The 27,107-nt window shown below is 41.4% G+C and overlaps 1 protein-coding gene across 7 annotated transcripts in view; it reads left to right on the plus strand.

Annotated features, from left to right (window-relative positions):
- The first annotated feature begins 6 nt into the window (after window positions 1-6).
- PTGER3 (prostaglandin E receptor 3 (subtype EP3)) overlaps window positions 7-27,107 on the plus strand; it is a 98,828-nt gene continuing 71,727 nt past the window's right edge. For 4 of the 7 annotated variants that reach the window (XM_010848748.1, XM_010848751.1, XM_010848750.1 and 1 more), the window contains exons 1-2: window positions 7-1,100; window positions 24,460-24,561. In XM_010848748.1, the coding sequence (XP_010847050.1) occupies window positions 207-1,100; window positions 24,460-24,561 (996 nt within the window). In that variant the 5' untranslated portion in view covers window positions 7-206. The remainder of the gene's footprint in view (window positions 1,101-24,459; window positions 24,562-27,107) is intronic. The other 3 variants (XM_010848752.1, XM_010848754.1, XM_010848753.1) reach the window with 1 other exon arrangement.

A 27,107-nucleotide genomic window follows, 5' to 3' on the forward strand; every position in this document is an offset into this window, starting at 1 on the left:
GGCTGCCTGCTTGGCCTGGGAGCCCGGGCGCCGCCGCCTTAGTGGCGAAGTGAGGCGGCGGCTGCGCCCCGCATCATGGAGGGCAGCCTAGCTGCGACCCCAGCCCCAGCCCCGGTCACCACAGACAGCCGCCGCCTCCTGCGCCGGGTCTGCCGGCTCTCGTCGCAGTTCTCAAGGTGCCGTCCCTTCCTCACCTCCAAGGCAATATGAAGGCGACCCGAGACCACGCGAGCGCTCCTTTCTGTACGCGCTTCAACCACTCCGACCCGGGCATCTGGGCGGCCGAGCGCGCCGTTGAGGCGCCAAACAACCTCACGCTGCCCCCGGAACCCAGCGAGGACTGCGGCTCGGTGTCCGTAGCCTTTTCGATGACCATGATGATCACCGGGTTCGTGGGCAACGCGCTGGCCATAACGCTCGTGTCGAAGAGCTACAGGCGCCGGGAGGGCAAGCGCAAGAAGTCGTTCCTGCTGTGCATCGGCTGGCTGGCGCTCACCGACATGGTCGGGCAGCTGCTCACCAGCCCGGTGGTCATCGTCCTCTACCTGTCCCACCAGCGCTGGGAGCAGCTCGACCCGTCGGGGAGGTTATGCACCTTCTTCGGCCTGACCATGACTGTCTTTGGGCTCTCCTCGCTCTTCATTGCCAGCGCCATGGCCGTCGAGCGGGCTCTGGCCACCCGGGCGCCGCACTGGTACTCAAGCCACATGAAGACCAGCGTCACCCGCGCCGTGCTGCTAGGCGTATGGCTGGCCGTGCTCGCCTTCGCCCTGTTGCCGGTGCTGGGCGTAGGTCAGTATACTATCCAGTGGCCCGGGACTTGGTGCTTCATTAGCACCGGGCCTGGGGGCAACGGGACTAACTCCCGGCAAAACTGGGGCAACGTTTTCTTCGCTTCTGCCTTTGCCATACTGGGGCTCTCGGCGCTGGTGGTCACCTTCGCCTGCAACTTGGCCACCATTAAGGCCCTAGTGTCCCGCTGCAGGGCCAAGGCCACGGCGTCGCAGTCCAGCGCCCAGTGGGGCCGAATCACGACAGAGACGGCCATCCAGCTCATGGGGATCATGTGCGTGCTCTCGGTCTGCTGGTCGCCGTTGCTGGTAGGTAGTTCCAGGGCTTGGGGAGTTCGGGGTGGGCGCGTGCGCGCCGGCGGGCAGTGAAGACTTTGAGAAGTGACAGCACCTGCAGGGGCGTGTCTGCAAGCAGAGAACTTTGGAGAGGGCTCTACCTGCGCTGTCTTGGTCTCGGCTTCAGACAGAGCGTAGCTCCTCATTTACTTGCTGAGCACCTTCCAAGGGCAAGGCATCGCATTAGGCTCTGGCTGTGCACGCCTGGAGACCCCAGGGGTGCTCACATTCTAATCTGAGAGAGTAAGAAGATACCCACGTGTTCACTGCTGGTGCAGAAACTGGTTTCTCCCGGGAGTACTAGGAGCAGAATAGAATGGCGATGACAACTCTAGCCCGGTACTCTGGGTTTTCTCCTTATTTCAAATACCTCTCGCAAGTTGAGTCGATTTTCACTCTGCAGAAGTACTTTACCGGCGGCCCCCTACCCCGCAGACAGGCACAGCCTCTGAGCTAGTGCGCGTCCTCCCGCAGCAGCCGCCGCTCGCTTTGCTAGCAGGCAGACGCGAGGCAGGAGAGTGAAGGGGCTTCTCGCCCTCGGCCAGCCTCCGTCCTTTGAAATTGCGCTGCGCCCTCTAGGAAATGCTAGAACCCACGGTCATCCCGTGGGCCCCGAGGCCTACTAACTCCCTCGTACCAGCTTTTGCTTGTCCTTGTGATCACTGCACGGGGCTGATGGCAAGACCCTTTCTGGGATAGGACGTAGAGGTTTCTGCACTTACCAGCTCCTCACGGGGCCCACAGCCCGGGAGCAAGTGACGTTTCCACATTCTCCTTGTCTAACACCCGTTCTTACATCTTAGTTTCCAGGTTTTCTTCCGCAGTCCGTTTAGCTCGACATTTGGTGTAAGTGCTATTTACTAATTCCTGATGAATGGTTGCTTTTTTAGGCCCCCAGCAACCTGGCTCAGTAAATATTCCTGCAAGAGCGATCTGGTCATTGTGACAAGGTTACAACAGATGACATATCAGACCTAGAAATTTATTAGACAGTTGTGAAAACTCCTTGAATCTATGGCACAGTTTTCAGAAACCACCCACGTGTAGGGTTTTTGTTTTGTTTTCCTTTTTTCTTGTTTTCGTTTTTATCTGTATCTTGCAGCTTACGGAATCTTAGTTCCCCCACTAGGGATCCAACCGGTGTCTCCTGCATTGGAATCTTCATGGCAGGACCATAGAAGTCCGGAGCTTTTCTTTTTTTAATTGTGATAGAATACACATGAAAATTCCTATTAGTTTACATTAACATTGTCGTACACCATGTACAATTTTAAAATCTTTGTACTTTTTAACAAAACTGTAGTTCCTTTTCTCCTCTCACCCAACCCCACCCCACCCCCACCACTCCTGCATTTGACAACACCGATATTCCAGAATACTCTTGTTTAATTGTGTAGTAAATATATTTAGAGCAGGAGTCTTGGCTTAGAATGGATCATAGGTGGTGACAAGGAGAGTTATGTTGGGACCTCATAGCCCACAAATCTCTGTAAGGTTTCAGTTCTGCATTCCAGAAGCTAGAAGTCAGGCTGATGTCATCACCGTGGCTTATCAAAGCCAGCACCAATTTTAGACATATTTACTTCTACTGTGTGTAGGTAGCCAAATAGAAGAAAAAAAGAATTCTAAATAATAAGCACTTTACGATAATTGATAGTTAATGTAGCTTTAAAGGCAAATAGAGTATTTGAATTTTTCACAACAGTCATTTGAGTCCCACATATTTGAGTTCTATCACACTTTTTATATGTGTGCTCTATGTATCCAAGGAAAAAGGTAAATCATATGAATAAAATGCTTACTCATACAGTTAACCAGACTTATAGTTGTTGCTTTCTTTTTAAGTAGAAGAGAAAATAAGCAGTGTGTTTTTTATTTCAAAACTGTGCTTCTAATATGATGGGCACAGTGGCCTTATGAAGACTTTAGATCAGTTCTGAAAACTGAAACCTGGGATGACCAAACTCACTCTTAAGAAACCCTGTATTTGGAATTCATCTTAATTTCAATTAATATTTGCATATAAACTTCATTGGTTTGCAGCATTTTATCAAAGTTTATTGGGTCAGTTCTCATAAAAACATTAAACAAATTCAACATGTGATCATATCAAAGACAAGAAATTCGTGGTTTTCAAAATAGGTATTTTTTTAACTAAAGGAATTATTCTGTCTTCTGTTTTGTGTACCACTGAAGTTAAATCTCCAGATATCTTCAGAAAGATCTGCAATACAAAGTTGGAATTATTTCAAAGGAAATAAAATGGCAAAACTGCTCTCTTAAAAGGTTAGGGAATTGTAAGAATGAAAACACTAGAATTTAGTGAACTGAATTTTTAGTGTATTAATGCTGAAATGAGAGGGTTTTTTAAAAAATATGTTTTTCCTAATTATAAAATATAGATTCTCTGTTAGCTTTAAAAAAAAAAAGGGCAAAGGGTACTAATCTAATTATTCAAAATTCTTACTTAAAAGGATTCTGAGTGTATCTTATCTTGGAGGACTAACGTGATGATAATAATGTTCAGTTGTCACTGCTGAAAACCTTAGCAGAGAATAGATACCATAATAAGAAAACATCCCAACTGCTGCAAATTCCTGCTGTGTAAATAGGAGCTGTTGCTCAGTTTATCTGGTTTAAATAGAGGTTTATCTATGGTGCAAACAAAAGCTTTTAAACTTTTTCCTCCAGAAGCTATACAATAGAAAATCTGAAATTAAGTGAGAATACAGTGGGAAATGATGTCACCATTGATAGATGACCTACACTTCTTAGTCAATATAAAGCATCAAATTCTGTTGAAATCAGTCAATTGGCTCAGCAGTGCAATCTGTTTGACTTATTATCATTAGATTTTTTTATGAACTACGATCACCAAATAGTCCAGTTGTTTGACATGATAGCCAGGTTTCCAGAAGCAGGAATAACCTGAGGCTGTTGTTCAGAGGAAGCCATGACGACAGTTTGTACTTTTGTACACCTGGTGCTCCTCAAACAGGTACAACAGCTACAATACTAATACTGTAAGGGACTAATACTGTAGCCATCTTAAAAATAGTAGACGAAAAGCTATCTACACTATGAAAAGAGATAATGAGGAACAGAGTTTCTCATCCACAACTTGGGAACTGTATAAAAGCAGCCTTAGGCACTTTGCCTTTAATCTTGAACCAGCAAATTCCCTGCTCAATAGCCACAGATGTGGGCAGAGATGCTTTAACTCAAGGAGATATTTTTGCAACATAGATGTAGTGTTTTTTAAGGTTAAGGAATCACTGACATTTTTTGACATAGAAAATTTGCCTTAAATGCACTACATGTGATAAATAGATGCAATAGTTTATTTTACAGAAGTAATGGTGTTTTATAGTGTTATAAAAATAACAATATTAGAATATTGTTAAGAATATTAGAACCAGATTTCTAATTCAAGATATTTGACTCTAAGTTTATTTTTAATCTTTTTTCTGTTGTATTGATTTGTTTGTTTGACTTAGCTAAAAGCCAGCAATTCTAGTGCTAATCATAGTACTGGGGAAATTATATATCCTTTTAAAATGCAAAAGTAGAGCTAATAGTTATCTAAGGTCTTTTTCCATGTGTTATGCTCAGTTTCTCTTATTTGGGAGAATCATGGTTTAAAGACACAGAATGAAAAATTTGAGAAGGAGACTTCTTGGTCAATTGTACTTTTGTAAGAATGGGGTTTCCAGTAGTCATGAATGGATGTGAGAGTTGGACTGTAAAGAAAGGGGGCAGTGCCAAAGAATTGATGCTTTTGAACTGTGGTGTTGGAGAAGACTCCTGAGAGTCCCTTGGACTGCAAGGAGATCCAACCAGTCAATCCTATAGGAAATCAGTCCTGAATATTCATTGGAAGGACTGAGGCTGAAGCTGAAACTCCAGTACTTTGGCCACCTGATGAGAACTGACTCATTGGAAAAGACCCTGATGCTGGGAAAGATTGAAGGCAGGAAGAGAAGGGGATGATAGAGGATGAGATGGGTGGCATCACCGACTCGATGGGCATGAGTTTGAACTAGCTCCAGGAGTTGGTGAAGGACAGGGAAGCCTGGTGTGCTGCAGTCCATGGGGTCACTAAAAATCAGACATGACTGAGTAACTGAACTGAACTAAAGAGTGGGGGCTTCTGAGTGACTTGGGCTTTTGGACACTATACGTAAGGAGATAGCAGATTATCTAAGTGATATATCCAGAAGCAAATATAACTTGAAGATTAATGAGATAAATCAGGGCTTAAAATGTAGGTTTTTGTATCTTGAGTTTATTAAAGAGAGCCAAGAATTAAACAAATTCTTAAGCCATCTTATTTGAAGACATTCAGATGGTCTAGAGTTGTAGCATACATGTGACTCATTGGACTTTCTCCTTTGAAAAATCTGTAAAGGTCAATAACTCAATTATGAAAGTTTCCATAGGATCATTTTTCTGGGAATTACACTCAGGAATATCCACTATAGGCATTTGTAACAGAGGATTATTGATGATTTGTCTAGGGGAGCTGAGAGGTGGTAGTGAGAAGTACTGGGTGTCATGTTCAATTTTCAGTCCTTGCCTTGCAGAGCTAGAAAGCAGGGAGAGAAGTTCTCCTTCAAACTCCTCACATATGGGTAGCACTTTTATAGTCCACCAGTGTGGCAATGGCACCCTACTCCAGTACTCTTGCCTGGAAAATCCCATGGACAGAGGAGCCTGGTGGGCTGCAGTCCATGGGGTCGCTGAGAGTCGGACATGACTGAGCGGCTTCACTTTCGCTTTCCACTTTCATGCATTGGAGAAGGAAATGGCAACCCACTCCAGTGTTCTTGCCTGGAGAATCCCATGGACGGGGGAGCCTGGTGGGCTGCCATCTATGGGGTCGCACAGAGTCGGACACGACTGAAGCGACTTAGCAGCAGCAGCAGCAGTGTTCTACATGCATCTCTTTCACACTTGGAAACTCTTGGAATCTACAACTGTAGCATGTCGTATTCTGAATCCCTCTTTTCCCTCAATTCCTTATCATAGAAGTAAATAAGTGGTTTGTATTTCAATTCCTGCCTTGCTTCTTGAGAATGATTAGATGGCCTCTTAAGTCCTTCTTTTCCCTAGAAAAATTCTAATTTTCAGAGATTAATGAGGGTAACCCAAGAAGGGACCTTATTTTTCTTGGGGTTCCTCTTATATCTTGTCTCCTTGTTTATTTTATGGTAAACATAGTAATTCATCCTTACACAGAAATGACAATTGGACAGTGTGTGACTTTTTTAAATGAGAGGGATGCACACTCACGCATGTGTGCACACATATGCACACATATACACACATGCGGAAATAACACTGTGGAGTAGTGACTCTGCTCCCTTTATTCGGAACACTTTGGTCTCCATTTTCCAACTTTACACCTCACCCCTCAGCCATTCAGGACAGCTGCCAAGCAGTCACTGTCTTGGATTGGCTAAGGTCCCAAGTTAGCAGTGACTTTGTTAGAGGAACCTTCCTTGAGCCTCTTTAGGCTTGGTTGGGTGCTCTAGCTGTTTGGTCCCACAACACTTACCTTGCAGATCCGGTGTCTTGATCTGAGTCACACTTTACTGAACATTCTGGTTAACTGACCTCCTGAGGGCAGATATAGTAACTACCAGTAAATTGTTCTTTTCCTAGGAACTATCATGATGACCAGCCATACACAATATGTCCAGTACAAGCCTATTGAGTGAATATCTGAGCACATAAATTAGAAGACAGGTTCTTGTCCCAGTGACATAACACAATCCTCTGTGTGACCTTAAACGGCTTGCTTGATATCTTTGTGAACACTTTTCTTTTTTTCCTGTAAAATAGGAATAAAAACACCAACTCAACTTATTTCACAAGATTGTAATAAAAAGCAAAATAAATGTATGTGAAAATAGTTGAGACTATTTCTTCCATATTAAGAATACTACTGTGATGTTTTATAGATGACAATGTTGACTTCTTGTCTTCAGATAGACCTTTCTCCCAGGAAACTGGAGAAAAGAGAGACGTGATGTTTCACAGCTTGATTAGTTATAATTAATTGGTGGGGAAATGTGGTGGAGAATGTAACTTTTCAGAAAAAAAATTAAGAAAACGGGCAAATAAATATTGTAAGATAAATATTTGTAAATCTTTGCAAGGTATAGTAACTCATCCCTGCTCCCTGCCTCCGTCACCATCACCATTCTCTCAGCTCTGGGATGCTTTCCCCCTCACAACTGCCAGTTAACTCTCTAAACCTAAAACATGCTGGATTCCACCTCCCCTTCCTTTGAACTTGGAGGAGTACCCACCACCTCATGCTCTGAAGACCTCTGTCTAGAATATGTCCCTTATCTTTCCAGTCAGGGACTCCATGTGCTCAGACCTGTCCTCATGTAAATGAGTTGAATTAACTGTGCATTTAGTTGCTATCCTAGGTCAAATCATTCTGCAGACCTCTTAAGGCTAGAGCCTGTGCCTTGGTTGTCCTCATCTCTTCACAGGTGATCCAGTGTTGGGGCTGCACAGATTCTCCACCACTGACCCATAGTCCAGAACTGAGTTTACATGAGCCTTAAATCAGACCAAAGCATGAGAAACACACAGTTGTAAACTGCCTCACAGTTAGTCTAGGTCCTGACAAGGCATTAATATTATTTGTAGTCTGCAAATAACACAAAGTGTAATTTTCCCATCCAGTAACCCTCCTAGAATTCTCTTGGGCATCATTTATAAGGAGAACATTTCAGCATCTGGTCTAGTCACCTATTCAAATTCAGTATTTTATTTTACCCTTGCTGATTTTTATGATAGGTGTTTGAGGACTATAAACTTAAACATGAAAGATGGTGGCAGAGATAGAAGAGGAAGCTTGATTTTTCTCACTTTAATTCTGTTGAAAAGAAATTAGGTACTAATTTAGGTAAGAGTCATATCATATAGTGAAGTGAAAGTCGCTCAGTCATGTCCAACTCTTTGTGACCCCATGGACTATACAGTCCATAGAATTCTCTAGGCCAGAATACTGTAGTGGGTAGTCTTTCCCTTCTCCAGGGGATGTTCTCAACCCAGGGATCAAACCCAGGTCTCATGCACTGCAGGCAGATTCTTTACCAGCTGAGCCACAAGGGAACCCCAAGAGTCATATCATGTAAGTACAGGATAAATTTTACACCGAACAAGATTTTTACAAATATTGGTAATACAAAGACAGAAGTCAAGTTGGAGCTGGAAGTATACTTATTTTAAGCAACTTTTTTGGTTTAAAATATATATATATATATATATTTGACTGTGGTAGATCTTAGTTGTGGCATGTGGGATCTAGTTCCCTAAACAGGAATGGAACCTGGCCCCCCTGGATAGGGAGCACAGAGTCTTAGCCACGGGGTCACCAGGGAAGTTTCCTATTTTAAGCAATTATTGATCTAATAAAAATCAAATATAATTTTAAGAACGTACTTTTCACTAATCCTTTATTTCCTTTAAGTAGATTTGATCTTTTTGTTCCTCTTTCTGAATATTCAGTGTGTTATTTTCTGTGCTTGAGAACATGCTGCTGTTGGTATGACTCATGAGCATTTGGAAAAAGAAGTATGCTGTTAATGCTGAAAATACTGAAAGAGAGATTCTAAAAAATACGGTGTGTTTTGAAGAATTCACCAGTCCAATAAAATGGAGCTTTCATTGTGGTCTTGATATACGAAATTTCCCTGATAACGTTCTACCACTTTGGGTCAAGTAGAGCACACACATCCGCATTTCCCTAATTAATCCAGTGCCTTGGCAGTCAATGGCACAAACAGCAGTCAGTGATTAAGTGACCTCTGCCTCTGTTTCATAAGAACAAGAGAAAGCTATTGAAAAGCAGATGGAAGGTAGAGAGAGCAAAAGGCACAGAGCCCGCGGTTCTCGTCTTGGCTTTTCTACCAAAGGATAAAAGTCATCCTATCTTTCTGGTTTTCCCTTTCCTCGTGAGTAAAATAAAAACACTTATCACTCTAACCTTGTTTTCCGTTCTGACTTCCTGTGGCTCAAAATAGATAAAATCATCCCTTTTAGACATACCATATTAGGTATGTGGGGGGAAATACCCAAAAACGTCTTAAGAATCATAGAAATGTATACAAATGAACAGAATAGATCATGCATTCTGTTATATAATTATTCTGTAAACATGTATTGAGTGCTTGCTTCATGTCTGCCTCTCTGGTGATACAGTGATGATAGGGTAAGGTTGAAGATATTGAGCAGTTACCTGGCTCTAAGGGGCAGTCTTCATGTCATGTTCCACGTGAAGGACAGTCCTTGTGGAGCCGGGTGCCATCTGTGCTGTACTTGGTAGCCCTGAGCGTAAGCCAAACAGACATGCTAGCTTCTTCCATGAAACTTTCAATCTACTAAGGTAGACCCACAGAGAATAAACCATTGATCCAGTAAACAGATGTAACCAGTCTGGTGGGTCATCACCCTGGTTGCCTTTCTGCCACATGGTGCAGCTGCTGCAGGTTGATCTTGTCTGGGCTGAAGGGCGGTGCTGGTCCACTGGCACCGTGAAGCCCTCATGGAGCATGTCCCTGCCCAGGCTGCAGTGGGTCTGTGCTTGGGCGCCATTGTTAGGAATCACATTCATTCACACCCTCTAACTTCAGCCATGAAGCTCAGCAGCAATTTTCTGAAGCACAACCACTGTACTAGAATTAAGGACACAGAGAGCGGCTGGCCCCTGGCCACATACTGCCTGGAACCTCCTTCTGGGGTCCTTAGAGTCTGGGTTGTACTCAGATGACTTTCTCACAAGTTTGTCTTTCTCTTCCAGTAAATTTTCTTTTAAGACATTCCATGTCTTCTCCCTCTACTGAATGCAGCCAAAGTTGCTCTCTACTAAGTTTCTTGGCTTCAGATAGTGGGAGAGGAGGTTAGATTTCTCTGCTTTTTTTTTTTTTCTCCCAGAAAATATGATAAATATGATGGTCTACTTCTTCCCAGGTAACCAGCAATTTATACCGGGGGTGTTGTATGGATTTCCTTTGTTGTACCACACAACTCTCTGCTATGAAAACCAACTCAGTCAACATTTACCAAAGTGAATGTTTCTTATTTCTGTAATACCTGCTCCAATGTGACTTGCTCTGCCCACCTGAACAGGGAAGAGCAGGGCAGCTTCTGGCATCCCCCTACATACATCATGAAAACAATGCATGTGTGTATGGAGTCACTTCAGTTGTGTCTAGCTCTTTGCGACTCTGTGGACTATAGTCCTCTAGGCTCTTCTGCCCGTGGAATTTTCTAGGCAAGAATACTGGAGTAGGTTGCCATTTCCTTCTCCAGGGAATCTTCCCAAACCAGGGATCAAACTGGTATCTCTTCTGTCACCTGCATTGGCAGGCAGGTTCTTCACCACTGCGCCACCTGGGAAGCCCACATTAAAACAATGGACGTGTTATAAAGGCAAGAAAAAGGTGCTTTGGCAAAGTGTCAAGGAGGACCTTCTTTTGATGCATTGGTGAATGTGTGGGTGGTTAAAGAGGATCTCCCTAAGAAGACATCATTTATGGGGAATCTTGAAAGTTGGTACATTGAGGAAGAAAGAGCAACTTGTGAAACTCTCAGTGTAGCAAAGAGCTGGAAGCATTTGAGGAACTTAAAGAGTGCCAGAGGGGTACATTAGCATGAATAAAAGGAACAGTAGCTTTAAGGTAAAGCTAGGAAGGGAGGCAGGGCCAGACCATGCAGAACCTTGTTATTTTTGTTTGGGAGTTTATAGATTTTTTCTTAAGTATCTTGGAAAACAACTAGCTTTGAGTGAGGGAGTGATTTGATCTGCTTTGTGTATTAAGAAGATTCAGGCTGCCTTATGAATTAGAAAAGATATCAGAGCCCTTGAGTTCTGAGCTCAGATGGAGACGTAGAGACATTAATTAAAAAAAAAATTTTTTTCCTTAAGTGTTGCTTTAAAAGGAGAGACAAAGCTTGGCATAGAATTGACAGTGGGAGTGGAAGTCTGTGCAGAAGCACAGGGAAAAATTGAGCCAGGTGTGCTAGGATTTGTAAGCAAATATGTTTTGGTTGAAGTGTTTGAGAATGTCAAGAAATATTATGAGTCAAGTAAGGACTGAGGAGTAAAGAAGGAAGGAGTGCATTGGTAGATTGCCTTGAAGATTAGAAATAGGAATTTGCATTTCATCTTGGGCAAGTTGTATTGCTTGTCTGTACTTCTGTTCCATATTTGTAAAAGAAGAGGGTTGACCTTATAAAATTTCTTGATTTATAAAGGGTCATTTAGTAAAATAACTCATCTAATGTTTGATCTATTTCTAGAATATTCTTGGTGAAATTTTCTGTTTTGTTTGAATACCTTTACTTATTGGAAATTTATTGCTTTTTAAGGGGCACAAAGAATTTTCTTAGAGTTTCTTTCTCTCTCTCTCTTTCTCTCCCTTCCTGCCTCCTTCCCTCTCTTTCTTCCTTTCTCTTTTATGGTCAAACATAGTACTAATAATATATGTAAAACACTTAAACACCATATCACACTTAATAAGCACTTAATAACTGGGCTTCCCCAGTAGCTTAACAGTAAAAGAATCTGCCTGTGATGTAGGAGCTGCAGGACACACAGGTTCATTCCCTGGGTGGGGAAGATCCCCTGGAGGAGGGCATGGCAAACCACTCCAGTATGCTTGCCTGGAGAATCCCATGGACAGAGAAGCCTGGCAGGCTATAGCCTATAGGGTTGCCAAGAGTCAAATACGACTGAAGCAACAAAACATGTGTGTACACACGCATATTGGTTGAACTGAAGTGTTGCTAATTCTAGTTCTTGGTTTATGTGGAACAATACTAAATTTAATTAGAGATATCTTTTATGTTTCATGGAGAAGGAAATGTTAACCCACTCCAGTATCCTTGCCTGGAAAACCCCATGGACAGAAGAGCCTGGCAGGCTACAGTCCATGGGGTCACAAAGAGTCAGATACAGCTGAGCAACTTCACTTTCACTTTCGCTTCACTTTATTTTTAAAGTTATATGACACTATACTTCTCAATTAAGTATCAAGGAGTTCTACTAAATCTTTGTAAATAAACAGTAAAATAACGTGAAATTATCTTGACAACGTCAGGGACAGGAGCCATGATGTATTAATTCATTTAAGTGACACTTACTATCAGTTGTGTGCAAGACACTGTACTATGACCTGATAGAGCAATGGCACAGTCCTTGTCCTTAAGGAATATGTTGTTTACTGAATGATTTCCTGGAGAAACTTGAGGTTGTGACTCAAAGAAGCAATATTATTTTTCTTTATCAATTATGAATATAGGAAAAAAAGTTGGGACCATTCAGAATTTATTTACCTATTCATGTGTTCAGTGATTGTTTACTGAGTACCTACTATGTGTCAGACACAGTTCTAGGTGCTGGAAATATAGCAATGAAATAAGCAGACTAGCTTCCTGCTCTCAGCAAACATGCATTCTAGGGGAAGGAGAAAGTCAATAAATTAGATGAGAAGTCAGATTGTGGTAAATACTGTTAAGAAAATAAAGCATGTGATGTGATAGAGGAAGACTGGGAAACTTTTGTAGATGGAAACATCAGAGAAAGGTGCCTCTTAAATGAGAGGTAATATTTAAGCCGATATCTGAGGGAAAGGAAAGAACCAGGTACGAGTGATCTCCAGGAAGAATATTCTAGGTCGAGGAAACAGCAAGGGCCCTCACTTGGTAAGCTCAAGGGGTAGAAAGAAGTCCTGTGTGGCTGAAGTGAGATGGGTGTGGAGAAAGTAAGAGTCGGTGAATTGAGGTAGAGATAGTGTTGAGGGCCAGATTGTGTGAGGCCCTGTGGATGAGTTTTGATACTATTTTAAGAAAACGCTAGAAGATTTGAAGCAAGGGGAGTGACATTATTGGATTTATGTCTTTAAAAGATTCTTCTTGAAGCTGTGTGAAGACTGGGTTGCAGAAGGGCCAGAGTGGGCGTAGGGAGACCAAGTAGAAGGTATTGAAACTGTCCTGATGGGGAACGATGACAGCTGAGGTTGGAGTGGAGAAGTGAATATATTCATACAGAGTGTTTTGGAGATAGACTTTACAAGACTTTCTGCAATTTCTCTAATCCTTGTTCTGTGACTCTGACAGGAAATAAGGTCCCATCTTCCTCTCTGGGCCTCTGATAAGGAAATGGCTATCTGTCCACAAATGACTTTCCATCTAGTTCCTTAAGGTGGAAGTGACTACTCCAAGCTAGTAATGGGCAGATTTAGAATTAAGTTCTATCTAATGGGAGCTATTTTTTTATTCTGAGATGCAAATTGGAATAGTCAGAGAGAAAGGGAAATAAGCAAAGTTTGCTTTTGAAATAGTAGGATGTTATAAGACTCATCATCCCTGAAGAAGATCCAGACCAAGCTAAAGCAAGCTAGTTTAAGGGGGAAAAAGGGAAGGGGGAGGTGGATTTCTTGGTTCATATAAATTGCTGGTGGTGCCAAGAGTGGAGGTGACCCTGTGGAAGACAAAGCCAGGACTCTCTGTATCTTTCACTTTGACTTCTTGCCTGTGTCAGAATCTCCAATTCAGGCTCTGTTTCTAAGGAACTAACCTTGGACATACTCTTGCAGCTCACTGGCCAGGTTCCATGTACTTTTGGTACATAGGTTTATATTTACAGTCTGCATGAAAGGGTTTGATTTTGCTATTTAAAATAATTTTTAAATTAGCTTTATTTCTGGTTGTCCTGGGTCTGTGTAGTTGCACGGGCTTTTCTCTAGTTGTGGTGAGCAGAGACTGCTCTCTAGTTGCCGTGCGCAGGCCTCTCATTGTGATGGCTTCTCTTGTTGCAGAACACAGGCTTTGGGGCACATGGGCTCAGAAGTTGCAGCTCTCGGGCTGTAGAGCTCAGACTTAATAGTTGTGGCACACAGGCTTAGCCACTCCACGTCATGTGGGATCTTCTCTTCCCTGATCAGGCATTGAACCCATGTCTCCCGCATTGGCAGGTTGTTTCTCCACCACTGAGCCACCAGGGAAGCCTTAATTTTGCTTTTATAGCAATACAGTATTTCAGTGACTATGAAGCACTGTTTCAACAAAATTTTTCCTCCCTCCCTCCTTTTTCTTTGCTATTTATTTATTTAGCAAATATAAGAAAGAGTTATGTGCCACATAAAGTTTCAGGACTCCACTTCATCTTCAAAGACATTGTGAGTTTTGTTAAATTACAATTAAGGATTTAGACTTAGAGAATTGTCCAGAAGTGAGTTGGGTATAGCTTGAGGTTTCCAGTGGGACAGAAGTAGGTATATAAGTTTCTGAAAGCTCACAAGTACGCCATCAACACTACAGAGAGGCAACAAGAAAAGGAAAAAAGAAATTTTTCTTGATTTTCCCATAAAGGATGAATTGCAGTCTGGGTTTGATGCTAACCTGTCAACTTTCGGTATAAACTATTGGATGTACTAATGACCAACATTCTGGGTGGCATGTTTTTGAATTCATTTAATGGTAATAATTTTCTCAAGTATAGATTAAGGATTTTCCTGGATCCACAAGATAAATTTCTTAACTTCTTCAATTTTGTTCTATAAAAAATATTAGGGGATGTCTTGATTTTTTTTCCTCTTGCATCTATTTCTTATTAAATCGTGTTGTAGGTCAATTTCAGGAAGCATGAGAATACCCTCTGACTTCAGAGCTCTAGTCTTGTCCTTCAACTTAATATTTGGTCACAAACAATAGAGTCTAACACTAAACACAAAGGGCATATGTGAAAAAGGATACTGGGGGCTCACAGTGTCCATAGAAAGCTGGCAGCTTTGGAAGATAGGCAGGACACAGGCTGTTCTAAATGCTGAGCCATCAGGCCAAGATCCTACTGCAAAACAGTTTCTGTTGCTCTTTGTGTCCTGGGAGCAAACCTGACTGCTTTAGCTTGGGTTTTTTGCCTCCTGGCCAAATAAAGATGTTACTAGAAGAAGGATCAGGCAACTGCAGCAACTTGTTTTGAAGTAGGACCTGTTAGTGAGAGGTAAGTGCTAGGATTTCTCTCCCACCTAGAATACATCGGAGAAGGCAATGGCAACCCACTCCAGTACTCTTGCCTGGAAAGTCCCATGGATGGAGGAGCCTGGTGGGCTGCAGTCCATGGGGTCGCGAAGAGTCGGACATGACTGAACGACTTTGCTTTCACTTTTCTCTTTCATGCATTGGAGAAGGAAATGGCAACCCACTCCAGTGTTCTTGCCTGGAGAATCCCAGGGATGGGGGAGCCTGGTGGGCTGCCATCTATGGGGTCGCACAGAGTCAGACACGACTGAAACCACTTAGCAGCAGAATACATAGAAAAAGTTTTTCAAAATTGGGGTATTCATAACAAAAATGGGGGTTCGTTTTAACATCTAAATCATCCTTAGAAACATTTTGATAGTAAAGTTGTATTTTTTAAGTCCTGTGTGTGTGTGTTCATGTCACTTATTGAGGAGTTAGAATGGCAGTGAAACTAATGGAGAGGAAGTTGAAAAGATCCACAAAACAAAGGACATACTTATTGAAAGCCTACTACATGCAAGCACCTGCTGCTGCTGCTGCTGCATCGCTTCAGTCGTGTCTGACTCTGTGCGACCACATAGACGGTAGCCCACCAGGCTCCCCCATCCCTGGGATTCTCCAGGCAATAAGACTGGAGTGGGTTGCCATTTCCTTCTCCAATGCATGAAAGTGAAAAGTGAAAGTGAAGTCGTGTCCAACTCCTAGCGACCCCATGGACTGCAGCCCACTAGGCTCCTCCATCCATGGGATTCTCCAGGCAAGAGTACTGGAGTGGGGTGCCATTGCCTTCTCCTGCAAGCACTTGAGAATTACTTTATTATCTAATTTAATTTGCACAAGTTTATCAGTTTGGTATTTTTTTATCCCCATCTTTCAGTTGTACAAACTATACTTTAAACAATCAGAAACCTTTCCCCAGTCCTACCCCTAGAAATTAGTAGAAGTTAAATTTTTTTATGCTGTTATAATCTCTTTCACATTCATTGTCTCTTCTTATTAGCCTACTGGTGGCTCAAATGGTAAAGAATCTGCCTGCAGTGGAGCAGACCTGTATTCAGTCCCTGGGTCAGAAAGATCTCCTAGAGAAGGAAATGGCTACCCACTCCAGTAGTCTTGCCTGGAAATTTCCATGGACAGAGGAGCCTGTCAGGGTACAGTCCATGGGATCGCAAAGAGTCAGACACGACAGGACTGAACAACTAACACACAAAATATTTTCAGGTTACTTCACTGAAAATGTCACACACAAAAAGAACAGATTGATTGAGAATGGTCAATGATCATGGAAACTGTCTGGGTCACATAATTATAGTGATTAAAGGTTTCCTGCAATATCTTTGTTGATTCATTAATTGATTGCCCTTCTTAAGAGCTTGGGTTTCTAGAGAACATACTGTGAAAATCCCCGTGGAAGTGACAAGAATTTTGATCTATAGCAAACTGTTAAAGGATTCCATTCAACACAGCGCCTACAATTTAGGAGGCTTTTTCTGTAAAGGGGCAGCATCAATTTCATCTGGTTCCTTCTGTCTCTTCAGATTTAGAAAACTCACATACATTGGTAAAGTTTTACTAGGCAAACATTTTTCAGCTAGTACAATTCACAAATATTATTCTTTTTACTAAACTATTTATAAAACAAATAAAACTGTTATTGAGTTCTCTTTGCTTAGCGGGAAAGTGTTTGACTACAGTCAAAATTAGAAAATTTGTTTTGACAGTTTCAAAACTTCTAGCATAATACAATGCAATTGGGATTCTTGCAAACCTGCTTTTATCTGTTCCCTGCCTCCCCCCCCTTATAATTATAGAGAAGAAAAAGAGCCCTACTGAACCTCAGTGTGTTCACAGTGATTCTATAATATGGAATTCAGGCATTTTTCCATCTAGCACTCTCTCACCCAGATTCAAAGGCTTCAGATTCCTTAGTTTAATCCTAAAAATCTTGGATTTGGCCATGTTTACCACGCATTTTCCATTCCTCCCCCAGCATCCCTACTGTTAGTTGTAGAAATCAATCTGTAGTTCCTAGAATAACTCGCAGAATTACACATTTAGAAGTGTGACCTCCATATTGCAAACCTCTCCAGAAACTTCTGCTATTTTGGGGGAAAGTGAAAGTGAAAGTCACTCAGTCGTGTCCAATTCTTTGTGACACCATGGACTATATACACTCCATGAAATTCTCCAGGCCAGAATACTGGAGTAGGTAGCCTTTCCCTCTCCAGAGGATCTTCCCAACCCAGGTCTCCTGCATTGGTGGGGGGATTCTTTACCAGCTGAGCCACAAGGGAAACCCCTATTTTAGAGGAGGTGTGTGCTAAGTCACTTCAGTCATGTCAGACTCTTTTTGACCCCATGGACTGTAGCCTGCCAGGCTCCTCTGTCCATGGGGTTCTCCAGGCAAGAATACTGAAGTGGGTTGCCATGCCCTTCTCCAGGGGATCTTCCCAACCTAGGAATGGAACCCTTGTCTCAAGTCTCCTGCACTGACAGGCAGTTTTTGTTTTTGTTTTTCCATCACATCCTAGATTTATTACAACTGGCCTGCAGGCAAGAGGAGAGAACTATTACATTGACACTTAGGTTCTATGGATACATCTTAAATAGAGGGAGAATTCAACCAAGAATACAGGATAAGCTATTCCCAAGCTCCAGGAAGCAGTCATGTGACTGAGCTGCATTTTTTACAGACAAATAAGGCAGTAGCCCTTCACATCAATTTTCGGACAGTTTTTATACAATATGCTTCTGTGGTACAGGAGAGAAATAATCAGAGCTCACAATGTAGTTTTTACACTATTGTCACAGTATGTGAACACTGTACACCCTTTTGTTTTCAAAAGATACATTGTAATAAACTTCTTGCCCTTGAGTTTATAGTTTGTAATTATCTATGATTAATACACTATAATTGCCTTTTTTATGTGGTCCTCCACATGAGAGAATGGTCAGATCAGCTCCTGGACAGTCAGCACTGTGTTCCTCTCCATCTGCATATGGCAAAGTGACCCCACGAGGAGCCAGACAGAAGGGTGACTGTGGAGATCCGGAGCCCTCCTGCGTCCCCGGGAGCCAGGGGGGCCTGGGTGAGTGGGGGTGGGAGGGCGATAGCTTGGCTGGTCGGGGCTTCCCCTCCAAGGCTGGGAAGTCTGGGGTTTCGATACCACCGGGGAGAAAACAGGAAGATCAGGTGAGTGGACCAACGTGAGAAACCACTGGTGAATTCTGAAATTGACGGGATATAACTATAAACAGCACCATTCTCCCTTAACAGTGTCTGTGACTGTCACCTGGGAGGAGACACAGCGACACTCACCGCTGATGGTTCGTCGCGGCATCTGCTGCGTCTCAGACCTCAGCCGCTTTATGGTCGGGTGGGCATGAGCCACTCACTGCGCTGCTGGACACACTTGACTGTCACACAGTCGCTGAACTCCAGGGTGGCCAGTGGGAGACCATGGAGACCCGGCTCACAGGGAACGGAGGAAGAATACTAAAGTGGGTTGCCATGCCCTTCTCCAGGCAATCTTCCTGACCTAGGGATCAAACCCTTGTCTCATGTCTCCAGCACAGACAGGCAGGTTTATTTTTTACCACTGTGCCACCTGGGAAGCCCATTTTAGAAGACAGAGCTTTTCTAATCCTTGAGACTGATTTAAATGCCCTGCTTCTATACTCCATAGGCATGCACATACCCTTTTCATTTAATTCTGTACAGTTATATTTACAGTTGTCATAATATTTATTATGACAATAAGGATGATTGCCCACAGTAGACAAATGCTTACTTCACAATAGGCACTGAGCTAAGCATTTTGTAGACATAATCTCATTTTCTTCTGTCAACAACTCTACAAGGGTATAGTGTTATCTCTTTTTTCAGATGTTATCTCTTTTTTGAGATGTGAAGTAACTTTACTAGGGTCACAAAGTTAATGAACAGTGCAGATGACCCTCAAATCCAGATTTGTCTAGCTTTATAGCCTGTGTAATGAACTGCTAAATTAAATGGCCTCCCTCTTGTTAATATCCATGTATTTGTCTGATTCACTGTAAACTGCTAAAGAGCAAAGACCTTACCATATTTGTCTATAAATCTTCCTGGCCCGTAACAGCCACTCAATGAATGATTGTGGAATGAGTGAATGAAGAAACGAAATTGTAGTAAACTGGAGGGGACATGAGATTTAGGATCAGAAAATTAATTTAGAATCAGAAAATCATAAGTTTAGCCCTAAGTTTTACATATATTACATGGTTTATAAAGTTCACATAAACTTTTCAAGGCAGGAGACATTTATCTTTTTATTTTTTTTCTTTGCTGGGTAAGCAACTTGCTTTAAGATCCACAGTTGGTAAATGGTATTGAGCAAATCAAGCCCAAATGTTTTTTATTCCAAAACCACCAAGGAACTTTGGAATGCAGCTTGAGTCTAATGAATGATGGTACTAATTTAAACAGTAAAACTGTGAGCATTATATTAAAAAAAAAAATTACGCCTTTCCCTTTATTTGTTAGCTTTTATTGTTTCTACATTGTTGTTAATAATAAAAATTCTTATAAAGACTGAAAACAGTAAGAATGGGAGACACAGCATTGTTTGTGTAAAACAAGAGAGAAATTAATTAGAAGCAGTGGGTATATGCAGTGGAAAACAGCTGCTCTAATGCCTAGTATCCAAAGAAGAGAAAAACAAAAAGGATGTTTCGGAAGGTGCCCTGCGGATAACAATTAAACAGTGAGGAATTTTAGCAACAATAGGGAAACAGTAAAACTAACAAAGGCAGGGAGAAACAATGCTTCAAAAGATGCCAAAAAATTTCAGTACATCAGTGTTGCCCTCAGTTGTTATTAGAGATGGTATAAGGTGGTATTATTAGAGATGATATAATATTCTTCAGAATAAAGAACGTAATTACAAATCTAGGGTTGGGACAGCCTTCAGAGTTGATTAATCCAGAAGCTCAGCACTGTAATCAAGAGAGCTTGCCTCTTCTTACACAGTCTACAGTTTTGGCCTCATCCTGCGTGTGGCTTGTTCCCCTCGGGTAGTAGGCTGGTTGCTAGTACATGCTTCTTTGTTCATCTCTTGCAGGACAAAGAAGCTTTGTTTTGCCATGGATCTCTCCTAAAAATGAAGAAACTTTTCCTGGGATGTCCCTGGGGAGCTTCTTCTTAGAACTTATTGCCTAGTATGGGGTCATACCATCATCTTTGATCCAGACATTTCCAGCAGCTAGGGATGGGTCAGCCTTGAAACACTTAGGCGCCAATGAAAATAGGTGTTCTGGTGAGAAGGGGAGATGGGAGAATGGAGAAAGGCAAAAATGGACACTGTGGTGATGATATTTCTGCCATTTAATTGAGAGAATACAGGTGGAAGCCCATCAAAATGTATAAGGCACTGGACCTGCACTGTCCAATATGGTAGCACTAGCCACTTGGTTATTAGACAGTTGAAATGTGATCACTCCAAATTGAGATACAATGAAAATGGAAAGCAGAATCTTTTCATTATTTTGAAAAATAAAACATCATTTACAATATAAATATCACATGATACTTGATGGTGTTCATCTGCCATCTGTACAGTGCCTGAAAGGAAAGAATGATTGTTAAGATGTATTTCAAAGCTGCTACATAAACCTCATTGGATTATGAGATTAAAAAGGGACTTGTGCCTCTACTGGATATGGCAAGTTACCATTCTGTTGTGTGTGACATCCACATTCGATTGCACTGGAATTTATGTACTAGTTAGGAGGTGACAGTGAAGGGCTCTTTTATGCTTCATTGTATTGTTCTTAACATCAAAATAAGAATAATACCCAAAACAATAATAACAAATACTTACATAGTACTTATTATAAGCCAGATTACAATACTGTCTATCTCTATGTCTGTTAACTCAACAACCTGGAAGGTGAGTGGGTTGTAGAAATCAATGTCTTCAGTTCTGCTACTTTGAAACCCAAAAGGATAGTCAGTCACCAGAAATATTTTGGTTGCCACTTTTCCCCTTCACAAAAGCCAAGCAGTAAAAGTGCAAGTTAAACCCAGTTAACACAGTTCTCTTTTAAAAGGTTGAGGCATTGGCAGCCAAACTTCTTGTCATAATGAGGAATCATAGAAAGTTCTCCTTAACATCAAGGAAAAAACGATGCTGCTATATGATACTTTACTCCCCTCAAGCTGTGGATCTGGCACTGCACTATTGCTTAGCCCCTATTTATAGTCAACAGAACAAGAGTTAACTGTAAAGAAAGCTGGCAAATTTTCAGAGGGAGTGTTTTGTGTTGGGGAAAAGAAAATAATATAGTGTCAGGAAGTTCCTATGCTAACATAACTAGAAACCTAACATTGGCAGAAAAGTTTGCAAGTAAATTATAAACTGTTATTGATGCATTATCTGTTAGACTCTGAGGGGCATTTTACATATTTATTATAATATAGGCATAAGATATGGCTTCTCAGGTGGCACTAGTGGTAAAAAACCTGCCTGCCAATGTAGGAGAAGTGTGAGACTCGAGTTCAATCCCTAGGTTGGGAAGATTCCCCTGGAGGAGGCTATGGCAACCCACTCCAGTATTGCTGCCTGGAGAATCCCATGGACAGAGGAGCCCGGGGCTACAGTCTATGGGGTTGTAAAGAGTCAGACACAACTGAAGCGACTTGGCCTGCATACATATTCTTTTGTGTGTGTATACATATACCACATTTTCTTTATCTATTCATCTGTTGACAGACATAGGTTGCTTTTATGTCTTGGCTATTAAAAATAGTGCTACAGTGAGTAGGGGCATTCATGTATCTTTTTGAATTGTACTTTTTTCCAGATAAATGCTCAGGAGTAGACTGCAGAATCATATGATAACTCTATTTTTAATTTTTCTAAGGAAAATCCGTACTGTTCTCCATAGTGGCTATCCTAATTTACATTCCCACCAGCAGTGTAGGAGGGGTCCTTTTTATCCACAACCTGTCTAGCATTTATTATTTGTAGGTTGAAAAAAAAATATTTTCTTATTGAAATATAGTTGACATATAATATTATGTTCAATATTATGTTAGTTTTAGGTGTACTAAAAAATGATTCGACATTTGCATACATCAGTACCATCTGTCCCACACAAAGTTATTACAATATTATTGACCATATTCCTTGTGCTGTATTTTACATCTGCATTACTATTTATTATATAAGTGGAGGTTTGTAACTCTTAATCTCTTTGAAGTGTTCTGTGCTCCCACCTCCCTCTCTTCTGGCAACTAATTGTTCTCTGTATCTATTAATCTGTTTTCTATTGTTTTTTAGTCTCTATTTCATTTATTTCTGCTCTAATCTTTATTATTTCTTCCCTTCTAATAACTTTGGGTTTTGTTTGTTCTTCTTTTTTAGTTCCTTTAAGTGTAAGGTTAGATTGTTTATTTTAGATTTTTTGTTTGTTTGCTTCCAAAGATAGATTTACATCAGTATAAACCTCCTTCCTAGAATTATTGTTATTGTGTCCCACAGCTTTTAGATTATTATTTTTCCATTTTCATTTGTCTCCGGGTATTTAATTTCCTGTTTTATGCTTCAGTCACTCATTGGCTTTTTAGTAGCATTGTTTAGCCTCCATATGTTTGTGGGTTTTTGCAACTTTTTCCTATTAGTTGATTTCTAGTCTCATTCTGTGGTCAGCAAAGGTGCTTGATATGATTTCAATTTTCCTAAATTTATTGAGACTTGTTTTTTGGCCAGCATGGAATCTATCTTGGAAAATTTTCCGAATGCACTTGAAAAAAAAATATGTATTTTGCTACTTCTCTCTTGTTACTTTTAAGATTCTCTCCTTATCTTGATTTTTTTTTTTTTTACCATTTAATTATAATGTTTCTTGATGTGGATCTCTTTGGATTCATCTTGTTTGGGACTGTCTGTGCATCTTGGACCTGAATATCTGTTTCTTTACCCCATTTAGAAATGCTTTCAGCTATTATTTCTTTAAATAAGTTCTCTTTATTTTTCTCTCTCACATCCTTTTTGGACCTTTATAATGTGAACACTCCTCTGACCATGGAATTCGCCAGGCAAGAATACTGGGGTGAGTTGCCATTCCCTTCTCCGGGGGATCTTCCCAACCCAGGGATAGAACCCAGATCTCCTGTACTGCAGGCAGATTCTTTACCATCTGAGCCACCAGGGAAGTCCAGCGTGAACAATCAGATGCTTGAGTTGTCCCATAGATCTCTTTAATTATTCTCATTTTTAAAATTCTTTTTTCTGTTCAGCTTGAGTGATTTCCACTTCTCTGCTTTCCAGTCCACTGATCTGTTCCTCTGTATCATCTAATCTGCTACCGATGCCTTCTAGTGTATTTTTTTTAATTTCAGTTATTATATTCTTCAGCTCTATTTGATTTTTCTCTGTATTTTCTAACTCTTTGTTAAAATTCTCACTGTGTTTATCCATTCTTCTCCTGAGTTTTGTTGAACATCTTTATGATCATTACTTCAAACTCTTTATTGGGTAGCTTGCTTATCTTTACTTCATTCTTTTGTTTATTTTCCTGAGGTTTTGTCTTGTTCCTTTATTTGAAATATATTCCCCCATCTCCTCATTTGGACAGTTCTCTGTGTTTGCTTGTAAGTATTGAGCAGGTCAGTTACATTCCCTGATCTTGGAGAAGTGGCCTTATGTAGGAGATGTCTTAGAGCATCGCAGCACACACCCCTCTGCTCACCAGAGCCATATGCTCTAGGGGCACCCTCTCTGTGGGCTCTGTAGGCTCTTCTGTTGTGCTAGGGTTCACTGCCATGGGTGCACTGGTAAGCAGGGCTGGCTCTGACCCAGGTGGTTACTAGTCTGCTGGTGGCAGGACCAGGTCCTGGGGCAGCTGGCTGCACGGGTCTGAGGTTTGTGGGGAGGGGGTCAGTCGGGGCTAGTGCCAACCCACTGGTGGGGGCAGGTAAGCCCCTGGATTCCAAAATGGCACTTTCAATACCTGTTTCCTTGAGGTAGAATGAGCTCCTCAGAATGACTGTCACCAGAATCTGTCTCCCCAAAAGGTGTCCCAGTTGACTATTCCCTTCTCCAGGAAGCTCTCCAAGATCAGCAAGTGGGCCTGACCCAGGCTTCTTTCAAATTCCTGCCTCTGAGCTGGGTCTTGGGGAGTATGAGATTTTGCTTGCAGTCTTTAAGAGTAGAGTCTCTGTTTTCTACGGCCCCATAGTTCTCCCATATGCAAGCCCTGCTGGCCTTCAAAGCCAAACATCTGGATGCTCATCTTCCCATTGCAGGACTGCTGGGCTGAAGAGCCCTTTGTGGAGCTTGGACCCCTGAATCCTTGGGGAGAACATCTGCCATTGTCATCCTTCTGTTTATGGATAACCTACTTAGAGGTATGGGTCTTGACTATCCTGCATCTCCATCCCTCCAACTCATCTTGTTGTGGTTCCTTCTTTATATCTTCAGTTGTGAAAAATCTTTTCTGCTAGTCTTCAGGTAGTTCTCATAGACAGTGTCTCTGCAAAAGCTGTAATTTTGGTGTGCCTATTGGAGGATTTAAGCTCAGAATCTTTCTGCTCCACCATCTTGGTCACACCTCTGTTTTATTATGAATATTTACTTCTCCTGTTGATTTTATAGCCCAGATTTCTAGCCTTTTCCAGGTTACTGCTGTAACTATGAATATTCTACTTAAAATCATGAATGATAAGATGTTCTTGTGAAGTGAAAGTTGCTCAGTCGTGTCCAACTCTTTGCGACCCCATGGACTACATAGTCCATGGAATTCTCTAGGCCAGAATACTGGAGTGGGTAGCCTTCCTCTGGGGGATCTTCCCAACCCAGGGGTCAAACCTAGGCCTCCCTCATTGCAGGCAGATTCTTTACCAGTTGAACCACAAGGAAAGATGTGCTTAAAGTCCATTAATAGCTAAATTGAAGCTGTCATCTTGGTTAATCATAACAGAAAGAAAAAAAGACCAGAGTCTTGAATAAAGAATAAATATTAATGAATTTGTGCCTTAGGTGAAAATTCTAGAATCTCTTACCCACGGATGGGTAGGATGAACTCTACTATTATTATTTATTCATTTGCTAATTCAAAACTATTTATAAATCTACAGTGTAATATATTCTGGTCTAGGCTTGTCCTGAGATGTACCTAAAAATATAGGAATGAGTCCTACTCTTGTAACAATTTTCATCTACTAGGAGAGGCTGACCGTTAAGAAATAATTTAAAACGTGCAGGAGAGATAAAGGTAGTCAAGAATTTGGGGAGTCCATATTATGAATTGTCTACTAGGCTTTTCAACAGTACATGAACCGTGAACTTCCAGATGTTCAAGCTGGATTTAGAAAAGGCAGAGGAACTAGAGATCAAATTGCCAACATCTATTGGATCATCAAAAAAGCAAGAGAATTCCAGAAAAACATCTACTTCTGCTTTATTGGCTATGCCAAAACCTTTGACTATGTGGATCACAACAAACTGTGGAAAATTCTAAAAGAGATGGGAATACCAGACCACCTGACCGTGCAGGTCAAGAAGCAATAGTTAGAACTGGACATGGAACAGACTTGTTCCAAATAGGGAAAGGAGTATGTCAAGGTTGTATATTGTCACTGTACTTATTTAACTTATATGTAGAGTACATCATGCGAAATGCTGGGCTAGATGAAGCACAAGCTGGAATCAAGATTGCTGGGAGAAATATCAATAACATCAGATATGCAGATGACAACACACTTATGGCAGAAAGTGAAGAAGAATTAAAGAGCCTTTTAATGAAAGTGAAAGAGGAGAGTGAAAAAGCTGGCTTAAAACTCAACATTCAGAAAACCAAGATCATGGCATCTGGTCCCATCACTTCATGGGAAATAGATGGGGAAACAGTGGAAACAGTGTCAGACTTTATTTTTCTGGGCTCCAAAATCACTGCAGATGGTGATTGCAGCCATGAAATTAAAAGATGCTGACTCATTTGAAAAGACCGTGATGCTGGGAAAGATTGAAGGCAGGAGGAAAAGAGGACAACAGAGGATGAGATGGTTGGATGGCGTCACCAACTCAAAGGACATGAGTTTGAGTAAGTGCCAAGAGTTAGTGATGGACAGAGAAGCCTGGAGTGTTGCAGCCCATGGGGTTGTAAAGAGTCAGACACAACTGAGTGACTGAATTAAACTGACCGGGCTTTTGGCAGAGGAAATAGCAGATAAACTGACGTTTCAAATATACACAAAAAATAAGTTGAAATTAGTTAAGAGAGGGGAGTGAGAGTTATAAGACCCAGGATCTGCAGTTATAAAAGTTTAGAAGAAAGAAAACTGGCACTTTTGAAGAACTCAAAGAAGTTCAAAGTAATTGAAATATAGATGTGGGAGTAAAAATGGTGAGCATTTAGTCTACAGGGTCCAAGTGATGATGAGCCTTCAATGTCTACCTTAAAAGCTTTAGACTTTATACTCAGGGCAATGAAAAGCCATTGAAAAGCTTTTTAAAGTGGAATAACAGTCAAATTTTTATTTCAGGAGCAACCTTGTAAACAGCACAAAGGGGCCCAGAATGGAGTCTAACAAATCATATAATAGACAACTGTAGTAGGTTAGACAGATATGATGGTTGTCTGACTTTAGGGTCAATGGGAATGAAAATGAAATAAGTGGTAGATTAAAAAATATTAGTTACTTATTGGACAATTTGTGATTGAGTGTGAATAATATTACTAATGAGGTGGAATGGGAGAGAAACAGCTAGAGATGAGAAACATAGACAGAGCAGTAAATCAAGATGAACAAAGAATAATTCTTGAGTTTCTGTCTTAGGGAACTGGGTTTACTGAGATAGGGAAGATTGGTGGAGAAGCAGCTTTGAAGAAGAAAACAGAATTCAGTTTGAACTTGCTGAATTTAACATAAGACATCTAGGCAGAATTGTGCTT

This window comes from Bison bison, unplaced genomic scaffold, assembly GCF_000754665.1.
Source record: "Bison bison bison isolate TAMUID 2011002044 unplaced genomic scaffold, Bison_UMD1.0 scf7180017864271, whole genome shotgun sequence".
Classification (NCBI taxonomy): Eukaryota; Metazoa; Chordata; class Mammalia; order Artiodactyla; family Bovidae; genus Bison; species Bison bison.